Source organism: Cetorhinus maximus, chromosome 13 (assembly GCF_964194155.1).
Source record: "Cetorhinus maximus chromosome 13, sCetMax3.hap1.1, whole genome shotgun sequence".
Taxonomy (NCBI): Eukaryota; Metazoa; Chordata; class Chondrichthyes; order Lamniformes; family Cetorhinidae; genus Cetorhinus; species Cetorhinus maximus.
In genome coordinates, this window is record NC_135891.1 from 73,112,507 (window position 1) to 73,124,719 (window position 12,213).

General features: G+C 40.9%; 1 protein-coding gene across 2 annotated transcripts in view; it reads left to right on the top strand.

Moving 5' to 3' along the window:
- Positions 1-12,213, top strand: part of ndc80 (NDC80 kinetochore complex component) — a 140,787-nt gene that overhangs the window by 107,909 nt on the left and 20,665 nt on the right. For both annotated transcript variants that reach the window (XM_078555525.1, XM_078555526.1), the window contains 2 exons: positions 2,887-3,092; positions 8,658-8,810. In XM_078555525.1, the coding sequence (XP_078411651.1) occupies positions 2,887-3,092; positions 8,658-8,810 (359 nt within the window). The remainder of the gene's footprint in view (positions 1-2,886; positions 3,093-8,657; positions 8,811-12,213) is intronic.

Here is a 12,213-nt window from a genome sequence, read left to right on the forward strand (position 1 = left end):
AGAATCCTGCAACACTGATCAGGTGAATGTGAAATGTTCTATGAGATTATGTGAAGACCAGGGAGTTCTTCTGTAGACCTGGCCAACATTCATCCCTTGACCAACACTGTTGAAATATTGCCTATTCACCTATTTGCTGCTGCCTGGTTTATTAGATGTGGAGTTCTTTTGGCCTCATGAAGCTGTGAAAGATGCTGGATAAACACAATTTCTAAAATGTTATACGCTCTTGCTTTCTGAAACTAGTATCAGAGGTGATGATGCTTGAAGAAACATCTTGCACAACTCTACCCTGGAAACATTTCTAGGAGTTTTTCTTTATAAGTATTTTATAGTATTTACTTTCCTGTTCAGGTGAGGAATGTGGCTGTGCCAAAACCAAATTAATCCTGTTCCAGTACATTACCAGGATATTCTTCATTCTGAATAGAAGGTTCCACTAAATAACCTGATGACAATTTTCTCAGTACGCGGAGATTGGTTGATTCACTTCAAATTAGGATGTGGATTAAAATATCAAATTATCTTTAAAAAATTTTTGCAAAACATTTCACACTGAAATTACTAATTTTAAAATGGATTAAACAGCTTAATAATGTTACAAATATCTTGAGCACTCTCCAAAAGGGTTGTGCTCTTACTCAATGCTGTTTGCTGATTTCTAATGCCCTAACTTACATAAAGCTTGAAATTTATTCAAAAATAGGTGCCTTGGGCTTCCTGCATTAGCAGAGAGTTGGAATAATGAATTCAAATTGATTTTGGGGTTCACAAATTTCCTTTTTGTATTGGGCTTTTTAAAATTTGAGTGCTGCTACCAAATGAAACTGCTGCACTATCTCTGATAGAGGGCAGCAATGGAGTACTTCAGCTGATCCAGCCATGTCTTGATTTTATCAAATTTAAGAATTTATTGATGGATTTTTGAAAATATTTCATGCCAAAATCAAATGCTGCATGACTTGGTAAAATTGCTCCCTTGTCTGGATAGGTTAGACAGGACTTGTTGCAGGATAGTACAACAGTGACAGTAATTTTGTGGACAGTACTGGGAGCCAACCAGCTGCTGTTGAACTATATCCCTTCAGAAGGGATGGGGATAAAATTAGCAGAAAGAAATCTGAAGCAAACAAATTCCTGAAAACAGAAGCAAAATGCTGCAGATGCTGGAAATTAGAAATAAGCACAAAATGCTGGAAATACATAGCTGGTCTGGCAGTATCTGTGGAGAGAAAAGCAGTTAATGTTTCAATTTGTGACTTTTCATCAGAACTGATTTTTTTCACGTCTAGATGGGAGAGTCTGGATAAGGGGGAAAAAACAATCAAGATAGGAAGAAATCAGTTCAATGGGGCAGGAGCAGGCTGAAATGATAGGTTTCGCTGAACAGTCCTTCTTATGGATCTTGGGAAGGAGGTAAAAGCAGGTGGGAAGCTGTGGAGAGAAGATTTCCAGAGGACTGCGATATTCCTGGAAACAATGGCTTGATGTTCGGTGGTAGGATCATGGTCCATGGGGAGATAGGAGGAAATTTCAAGAGAGTTGGTGTTCGGCCTCTGCTAGTAGAGGTCATCACCCTTGTTGACAGATTTGATATTATTAGTGTTGAACCTAAGAGAACAGAGTGCTGCAAACTCAGAGGGAAATGCGTTAGAGTGAGGGGAGCAGAGAAATTGAGATGGCCAATGTCACACTGCAGTTCTCGTTGAAAAGGTAAGTGAATAAGAGCCCAGAGGGAGGGATCCATGTGGAGGGAGAACACAGAAGATGAGTGAAAGGGCCTATTGAAAGGGGAGAGGACTCCAGGCCAAAAGAGTGGGCATGAAGTCGAAGATGACGTGAAGGAAAGCTCAATGTCATACTGACCTCAAAATTTATTAAGGTGGTGCATAAGGGAATAAAGCTGAGCCATATGCTAAGGACAGGTCGTTCAGTTTTGGAGAAGGGAAGGTCAGGGGGTATTATGAATACACAGTGAGAGGTGAAATTAGAAAGGATGGTCAGAAAGAAGTGAAGGGGAAGAAAATTCTGGAGGGGGGTTGGTACCCATGAGTTATTGGAGTTTGATTCTTAACACCTGAAAGGAAGAGTACAAGTTTTTCTGTTTAAAATGCCGGATGATACAAAGCCTGAAATGAAACTGTAGACCAGGGCAGCTTTGAGACAGAGTTGGTGTTGCTGAAGAGGGAGGTGGAGAGTGTTCATGTGGTGGCTCATGGCACTAAATGTGGATTCTCGGCAAGAACAGTAGTTCGGGGACTTTGAATCTCTTGGAGATACCGAAAATCCTGGGTGGATCTGAAATATGAAGGGTGGAATTTCAGTTGGAATCCACTTGGAATAAGTTGGAATTGGAGACATTTGCTGAGGAAGGAAATGTGGCTGTAAAAATGGGTTTCTGTACATACCTGATCATTTGTGCAAAGGGAAATAGAAAGCAATGAGGGTGAACATGGTGAAAGAGGCAAACAAAAGTCCCATCAGAAGAGCAGAACTTCTTCAAGGTTTGCATACGTGGAAGAAAAGCGTCAGTGAATTAAACACCAACACAAAAACAAAATGCTGCAGATGCTGGAAGTGCACAGCAAGTCTGGCAGCACTTGTGGAGAGAGAGAGACAGTTCAAGTTTCAGGCCATGACCCTTCATCAGATTACTGAAGATGCCTGTTGTAACATGGTTAGTTTGCTTTTTAATGCTTATCAAAGTGGTTCTTACTTGGTCCACAAAAACACAGTAAATAACTTTTAGCGTTAGATTATTATTTGCTAAGTATAATATCAGCTGTTAGACTAAGGATTGCTTATTTATATTCCCTTCAAAGCATCTTAATTAATATGAGGTGCATGTTGCATCGTCATGTATGTTTTGTGTGTCTTTTACTTAAGAGCTGGAGTTAGATGCAGTTAAAGAGGAGAACAACAAGTTACAGCAGATATACGATGTACAGGAAGTCTCAGCTGTTGATGTTAAGAAAATCAATCATGAGAAAAATGAACTGCATCAGACAATAATTTTCCTGAACAAAAGCCTTGAAGATGCAGAAAAAAGGATGTGGAATGAAGAGATAAAAGTGACAAAGGCCAAGGAAATGGTGAGGGGGCTCTGTAATGAGACTATGAATTGTCAAGTGCTTAATTAACTTAATTATTCTCTAATTTTAAATAAAAATTACAGCTGGTAAATAAAATGATTCTATAGTTTGCCAAGATTAAAACTTCGAGGAACAGGAGTAGGCCATTTAGGCCCTCAAGCCTTTCCTACCATTCCATGGTGCCACAATTGATCTATATCCTACTTACCTGGCAGCTCACCACTACCTTTACAAGGACAACTAGAGATGGGCAATAAAGGCTGGCCTAGTCAGCAACGTCCACATCCCTTGAAAAAATAAAAGAAAGCCATGTCCTTTAACACCTATGCTTATCAGAAATCTATCAATCAGAATTGAAATTAACTATTGACCCAACATCAGCTTCTAGCACCTTGTCTGAAGAAGTGTTTACTAATTTCACTCCTGGAAGATCTGGCTCTAATTTTTAGACTGTGTCCATTCCTAGATAACCCAAGCAGCAGAAATAATTTTTCTCTACCCTATTCGTTCCCCTTATATCTTAAAATATTCAATAAATTGCCTTATTAACCTTTTAAATTAGAGGAAATACAGCCTGAGGATATGTAATTTCTTCTTGTAATTTAACCCTTGGAAACAAGGTATCATTCTGATAAATCCAAGCTGCGCTTTCTCCAAAGCCAATATATCCTTCCTAAGATGTGGTGCCCAGAATTGAACACAGCACTTCAGATGTGGTATAACTAGGGCCTTGTATTCCTGCAGAATAATTTCTACCCCCGTGTATTCTAGTCTTCTAGATATAAAGGCCAGCATGCAACTAGCATTTTTGTTTATTTACTGTACATGTTTATATTTTAATCATTTACTTGCCTGGACCTCCCAGTTTTTTTAGACCTCCACTGTTTCTAGCTTTTCACCATTTACAGTAGTACTTTTTAGGTCAAGTATGAGGATGACTTCATACTTGATCTTATTCTTCATCCAGTTATCAATCAAATCCCAATCTTTTTTCTGACTTTTAGCACTCAGCCTACAGAATGGACATCACTGTCCAGAGAATACATCTGGCACCAAACCACAGCTATGTGTCAATTTAGTAGATTAAATATTATATTGTGGTGAGTGGTAGATCAACCAAACAACAATTTGGAGAAACAGCTTTCCCTTTGAGGCTCAAGTGCTCTGGCCTTTCCCTTCCTAAACCCTATCAAGGATGCCTGATAACTATCTTTACTGCCTTTCCCCATATCCCTTGGCGTGACAGTGCTGAAGTTGTATTGCTTCACAGGTGTGTATTTTTTTCTAGAATGTGCTTTATATTTTCCTTTCAATGGTAAGAATTAGTTTTGAAGTGGGAGAGATGGAGAGGGTTCTTCCTAGGTTTTAACTAAAAGTTGAGTTTTTGGAGACTAGACTTTACTGAAGTCCGTTCTAAGGCAATGAATGCTGATGCTACTGCTTAAGTTGAGACCCTGAGAGGAAATTCAGCAGGGGGGGATGCACAGCCAAAATTAGAAGAGAGAGCAAGTGAGTTTGGAAGGCATAGAAATTATAGGCCAGTTAAGGCACAAGGGAGGTTAAGGCACAACGCAAGGTTGGATTTTAATTTATTTTGATGCAAGGAGTCTGACGAATAAGGCAGATGAGTTGAGGGCACAAATTAACACATGGAAGTATGATATCATTGCTGTCACAGAGACATGGTTGAGAGAGGGGCAGGATTGGCAGCTCATTATTCCAGGATTTAGGGTCTTCAGGCAAGACAGGGAAGGAGGTAAAAGAGGAGGGAGTATCGCAATATTGATCAAGGAGTAAATTACAGCAGTAAGGAGGGATGGCATCTTAGAAGGCTCCTCAAATGAAGCCATATGGGTAGAACTGAAAAACAAAAAAGGAGCAATCACATTGCTGGGAGTGTACTACAGGCCCCAAACAATCAGAGAGAAATAGAAGAGCAGACATGTAGGCAAATTTCAGAGAAGTGTGAAAATAATAGGGTAGTAATAGTGGGAGATTTCAACTTCCCCAACATTAACTGGATTAGTCATAGTGTGATAGGTTTAGAGGGAGCAGAATTCTTAAAATGCATCCAAGAGAGCTTTTTAAGCCAGTACGTAGAAGGTCCTACAAGAGAGGGGGCGGTCCTGGACTTAATTTTAGGGAATGAAGCCGGGCAAGTGGTAGAGGTGTCAGTGGGGGAGCGCTTTGCAGATAGTGATCATAAGACCATAAGACATAGGAGCAGAAATTAGGCCATTCGGCCCATCGAGTCTGCTCCGCCATTCAATCATGGTTGATAAGTTTCTCAACCCCATTCTCCTGCCTTCTGCCCGTAACCTTTGATCCCCTTACCAATCAAGAACCTATCTATCTCGGTCTTAAATACACAAATAATTCGGTTAAATTCAAGGCTGTTATGGAAAAGGACAAGGATGGGCTAGAAATCAGAGTTCTAAATTGGGGGAAGGCTGATTTTAATAAGATCAGATATGATTTGGCCAGAGTGGACTGGGAGCAGCTACTTTTAGGTAAATTTGCATCAGAGCAGTGGGACTCATTCAAGAAGGAAATAGGGAGAATACAGGGCCAACATATTCCAGTAAAGACAAAGGGTGGGACCAACAAATCCAGGGAACCCTGGGTGTCGAGGGATATACAGGATTGGATAAAGAGAAAAAGGGAGGCTTATAGCAGATACCGAGGGCTCAAAACAGCCCTAGAGGAGTATAGAATGTGTCAGGGGGAAACTTAAAAAGGAAATTAGGAGAGCAAAAAGGGGGCATGAAAAAGTATTGGCAGGTAAAATAAAGGAAAATCCAAACTTATTTTACAAGTACATGTACAAAGAGTAAGAGGATAACTAGGGAAAGAGTAGAGCCCATTAAGGACCATAGTGGTAACTTGTGCGTGGAGCCGGAAGACGTAGGTAGGGTTCTAAGTGAATACTTTGTGTCGCCGTTCACAAGTGAGAGGGATGACGTGGGTAAGGAAATCAGGCACAAGGGCTGTGATATAATTAAAGAAATTAGCACAGAAAGGGAGGAGTTTTTAAGCGACTTGGCAGGCTTAAAAGTAGATAAATCTCCAGGCCCGGATGAAATGTATCCCAGGCTGTTGAATGAGGCAAGGGAGGAGATAGCAAGGGCACTGGCAATAATTTTCAATACCTCTCTGGCCACAGAAGAGGTGCCAGAGACTGGAGGGCAGTCAATGTGGTACTTATTCAAGAAGGGAGGAAGGGATAAACCAGGGAACTACAGGCCAGTCAGTCTGACCTCAGTGGTGGGGAAACTATTGGAAGCAATTCTGAGGGATAGAATTAATCTACACTTGGAGAGGCAGGGATTAATCAAGGATAGTCAGCATGGTTTTGTTAAGGGGAGGTCATGCCTGATCAATTTGATTGAATTTTTCGAAGAGGTGACCAGGTGTGTAGATGAGGGGAATGCATTTGAGGGAGTCGACTTGGATTTCAGAAAAGCTTTTGATAAGGTCTTGCATGGGAGACTGATAACGAAGATAAGAGCCCATGGGATCCAAGACAATTTGGCAAGTTGAATCCAGAATTGACTGAGCGGCAGGAAGCAGAGGGTGATGGTCGAGGGATGTTTTTGTGACTGGATGCCTGTGTCCAGTGGGGTTCCACAGGGATCAGTGTTGGGTCCTTTGCTGTTTGTGGTATATATAAACAATTTAGACTTGAATGTAGGAGGGTTGATCAGTAAGTTCGTGGGTGACACAAAAATTGGTGGGGTGGTAAATAGTGAGGAGGATAGCCTTAGATTACAGGAGGATATAGATGGGCTGGTCAGATGGACTGATCAGCGGCAATGGTAGGACCCTGGGAAGTACCCAGGATCAGAGTGTGCATGCCCACCGGTCCCTTAAGGTAGCAGGACAGGTAGATAAGGTGGTTAAGAAGGCATATGGGATACTTGCCTTTATTAACTGAGGCATAGAATATAAGAGCAGGGAGGTTATGCTGGAACTGTATAAAATGCTGGTTAGGCTGCAGCTAGAGTATTGTGTGCAGTTCTGGAATCTGCATTATAAGAAGGATGTGATTGCACTAGAGAGATTGCAGAGATTTACCAGGATGTTGCCTGGGCTGGAGAGTTTTAGTTATGAGGAGAGATTGGATAGACTGGGGTTATTTTCCCTGGAGCAGAGGAGATTGAGGGGGAACATAATTGAGATGTATAAAATTATGAGGGACAGGAAGAAACTTTTCCCCTTGGTAGAGAGATCAATAACCAGGGGGCATAGATTTAAGATAAGGGGCAGGAGGTTTAGAGGGCATGTGAGGAAGAATTATTTTCACCCAGAGGGTGGTAGGAATCTGGAACTCACTGTCTGAAAGGGTGGTAGAGGCAGATACCCTCATAACATTTAGGAATTATTTGGATGTGCACTTGCCATGCCATTGCATATAAGGCTATGGGCCTAATGCTGGAAAATGGGATTAGAATAGTTCAGTACTTGTTTGACCGGTGCAGACTCGATGGGCCGAAGGGCCTTTTTCTGTGCTGTAGACCTCTATGACCCTATGACTTCCATCACTTTTGCAGGAAGATATCAGTGGACTGGTCAGGTGGGCAGAAAAGTGGCAAATGAAATTCAACCCAGAGGAGTGTGAGGCGATGCATTTGGGGAGGTCAGACAAGACCAAGGATTACACAATAAATGGGAGGATGTTGAGAGGTGTAGAGGAAATGAGGGACCTTGGAACGAATGTGCACAGATCCCTGAAAATAGCAGGACAGATTGATAAGGTGGCTAAGAAGGCACATGGAATCCTTTCCTACGCTGAGGCATAGGGTATAAGAGCAGGGGAAGGTTATGCTAGAACTGTATAAAATATTAGTTAGGCCTCAACTATAGTACTATGCGCAGTTCTGGCCACCTCATTACAGAAAGGATGTAGTTGTATTAGAGATTTACGAGGATGTTGCCAGGACTGGAAAATTGCAGCCAAGAGGAAAGATTGGATAGGCTGGGGTTGTTCTCCTTGGAATAGAGGAGGCTGAGGGGAGATTTGATTGAGATGTACAAAATTGTAAGGGGCCTGGATAGAGTGGATGGGAAGGGCCTATTTACTTTAGCAGAGAGGTCAGTGATTAGGGGGCATAGGTTTAAAAGTGATTGGCAGAAAGATTAGAGGGGAGATGAGGAAAACCATTTTTTCACCCAGAGGGTTGTGGGGGTCTGGAACTCATTGCCTGAAAGGGTAGTAAAGGCAGAAACCCTCAACTTATTTAAAAGGTGTCTGGATATGCACCTCAAGTGCTGTAACCTGTAGGGCTATGGACTGAATGCTGGAAAGTGGGATTCGGCCGGCACAGACACGGTGGGCCAAGTGGCCTCTTTTTATGCTGTAAACTTTCTTTGAGAGAAAATTCTGCAAGTGGTTAATCTTGTGGCTCACATTATTACAAGTAGTGAGGGGAAAATCAAAGGTTTGATTCATAGACTTAACTGATATGCTGACTATCTGTATTCTAAAGATGCTGATTTTTTTTTTTTCATTTGTACTGATTTACAGACTGCCCCTTCAATCACCTTTTTCTCATTGCTTTACTTTAGCTGGAAGTCAGACTGCAGGACTATCATACGATGGCTCGGAAACTCAAACTAATTCCTAAAGCAGCTGAAAATGCTCAAGCACAAAACTTTGAGATAAGCTTTTTGGATATTGTCTCTGGGAAAAGGACTTCACAAAATACTGAAAAAATAAAAGTAAAACATTGTTTTTTTTTTAACTACATTGTGTTTTTAAATTTCATAATAGGGAATTTGAAGCATTGACATGTAGCCAACATAGATCAATGAAAATGATAATTAGCATTAATGAGTTAGGTTACCGCTATTCCCTTTTAAGTAATGCATTTAGTTACTGGACTAGGGGCAGGATTTTTAGTTCAGCAGGCACCCGCAATCGGCAGGCCAGGGAATGGACTCCCAACCACGATTTCATGCTGGCTGACCAATTAACAGCCAACCTGTGTGAAAGGCGCGCTGAAAGCCTCAGCGCTGCTGGGGTGGGGGCGGGCGGGCGGAGGGCAGGCGCTGAAGTCAGTGTAGCATGGGGGAGCATGCAATGAAAGCTCCCTGAAGGCAGAGAGCTGCCTCAGGGAGCTGAAGAATTTAAACGCAAAAAATAAAGATTTTAAAAACTGTGAAAGAATGCATCAGAACCAGTCACCGGAACATATGGATGATGAAAATTCTGTCTAAACATTTTTATTTTTTAAAATTAATATCGGAAAACTCATCCCGCCCATGGATGAGGTTTCCTGAAAAATGCAAAGCCGCCTGGCCGATTCGCCTGCCCGCCAACCGTAATGTTGAATGGGCAACAAAAAAATCTCAGTTAATCACTTTAATAGCCTTAATAGGCCTCTTCATTGTCAGCAGGCGCGCTTCCAACTTTCTTGCATGCCCGCCAACCGAAATATCGCGTGAGTGCGCAATGACGTCAGGACGCTCGCCCAATGTCATCAGTTGCTATTTCACGATCAAGCAGGTCAGGTGCATACCCACACGCCGAGCAAAAAGTTTTGCTGCCCCAGGTGTTGGACTTTGGAGCTCCTTTCTCTCATTTTCCAGAGAGATATTTTGTCGCCTTGTTCCATTTGTAGGTGAATCCTATGGCTTGCATTTCAGTTGAGAATAACTGAAGCTAGCACCATTCACTGGAATAGATTGGACAGCAACTTCCAGAGTCCACACATGCAGTGAAATGCAGAAATCTGCTATTTGCTATCCAAGTTGTTTTGCTATCCTGTAACAGTACCTAGATGATAGACTCAACATTGAAATCCCTGTAAGAGTGTGAACTCCCTGTATTTGCTCACTAGTTGCCCAATAAACGTGGCAGAAAAATTTAGGACTGGTGCATACAGGTGTAAGTAAATTTTTAACTCTAGGTTATAATTATTGCCAAGTAACCTGGCACTGAATTTGTAACTTTACAAATGTGGAATCCTATTTCTTCAGAATTGTGTGGAGACTTTAAAAAAATCTTTATTTTATCTTTCTCTCTTATTTCACACTCAATCCCATGTTTCTTTCCCCCATTTCAATCTCTGTACATGATTTTACAATGGATTAAAAATTCTAATTTATACTTCCTTGCTTAAACTCTGTGAGGATTCTTCAATCTGATTGTGCTAAATAAATCTATGGAAACCATAAGTTGGCACTCAACAGCCCACAGAAATCAGGGCAATTTTCATCATGATGCAAGCTCTGTTCCTTCACTGCTCCTGCAAAATCCAGCCCCATGTCTTCCTGAGTGTTATCACTTGCCCTAGGCATGCCTGGAATAATGAACAGAATATTCTTTAGAGTACCAAAGTACTTATTGATTTTATTTTGTGCCTTCACAGGATCCTACTCAACTTCAGAAGAGAACAGAATAATAAATTAGATCTTTTTCAGGATTTAATTGGCACTTATTAATAAAGCAAATCACCAATAGTGGTAGCATTATACGTGCAACTTCCTTGTAATGTCTAATTATTTATAGCTTTAGACTGAGATAAATTTTAACTTTTTATATCCTAGAATAATGCAGCACAGATGGAAGCCATTTGGCCCATTGTGCCTGTGCCTGTTCTTTGACAGAACTAACCAAGTAGTCCCAATCCCTCTGCTCTCTCCCCATAGCCTTGCAAAATTTTTCCCACTAGAAGATACTATTTAACCTGGTTTGCTGCCATTTCAGGCAGTGCATTCCAGATCATAACTCACTGCATGAAAATATTCTCATCTCTTCTGGTTCTTCAGTTCCCTTAAATCGGTCTCCTATAGGTGCTAACTCAGTGGCAGAAGCCACTGGAGAAAGTAGTTGTTCTTTATTTACTCTATCAAAACCCTACATGATTTTCAACATCTCTATTAGATCTTTCCTTAACCACCTTGGCTCTCAGGCGAGCAATCCCAGCTTCTCTCGTCTCTCATGTAGATGAAATCCTGCATCCTTGGTACCATTCTAATAACTCTGCATACACCCTCTCTAAGGCCTTGACATCCTTCCTAAGTGTGGTGGCCAAAATTGGATTTAATATTCTGAGGCCATACCAGTGATTTATAAAAGTTTAGAATAAATTCATTGCTCTGCCTCTGTTTATAAAGTCAAGGTTCCCCATGCTTTTTTAACAAAGTTTGCAACATGCCCTGCCACCTTTGAAGATTTGTATTCATGCACCTCTAGGTTTCTTTTGTTTCAGAATCCCCTTTAAAATTGTACCGTTTAGTTTAAATTGGCACCTCTCATTCTTCCTACTAATATTCATCACTTCTCTGCAATAATTTGCATCTGCCATGTGTCTGCGTATTTCACCGGTCTCTCTGTCGTCCTCAAATCTGTTATTGTCCTCTTCACTGATTACTTTATTTCTGAGTTTCATGCCATCTACAAAGTTTGAAATTACACCCTGTATATCAAAGTCCAGTTCATTAATATATACCAAACTGAGCAGTGGTCACTGATAATACTGACCCCTGTGAGACTCCACAGTATACTTCCCTCCGGTCTGATCAGCAACTATTCACCATTACTCCCTGCTTTCTGTCCTTTAGTTAATTTTGTATCCACACTACCGCTGCCCCTTTAACTCCATGGGCTTCAATTTTGCTAACAAGTTTTATCAAAAGTCTTCTGGAAGTTGATACACCCAACAGCAATCAAATTAATCCTTTCCCTTACTTAAAGCACTCGATTAATTTGCTGAAACATAATTTACCTTTAATAAATACATACTGTCATTTATTAAGCTGTCTTTTTCCAAGTAACAATTAATTTTATCTCCAATTTATTATCCAAGTTTTCCCAAACCACCGTTAGACTAACTGGCCTATAATTGTCACGTTTTCCTTTTTTTTAAATGAGGCCTAACATTTGAAAGGCTCAGTCCTCTAGCGCCACCTAAGAAGGATTAGCAAATTGAAGCCAGAATCTCTATTATCACCTTTCTAACTTCCCTCAGCAATCTACAATGAATTCAATCCAGATTAGATGGCTTTTATACTTTGAGGATTGCCAGCCTTTTAAGTACCTCTTTATCTCGTTTTATTCAATATAATTTCCCTTACCACCTCCTTTACTGTAATAACATTGCAGCATCCTATTGAAATA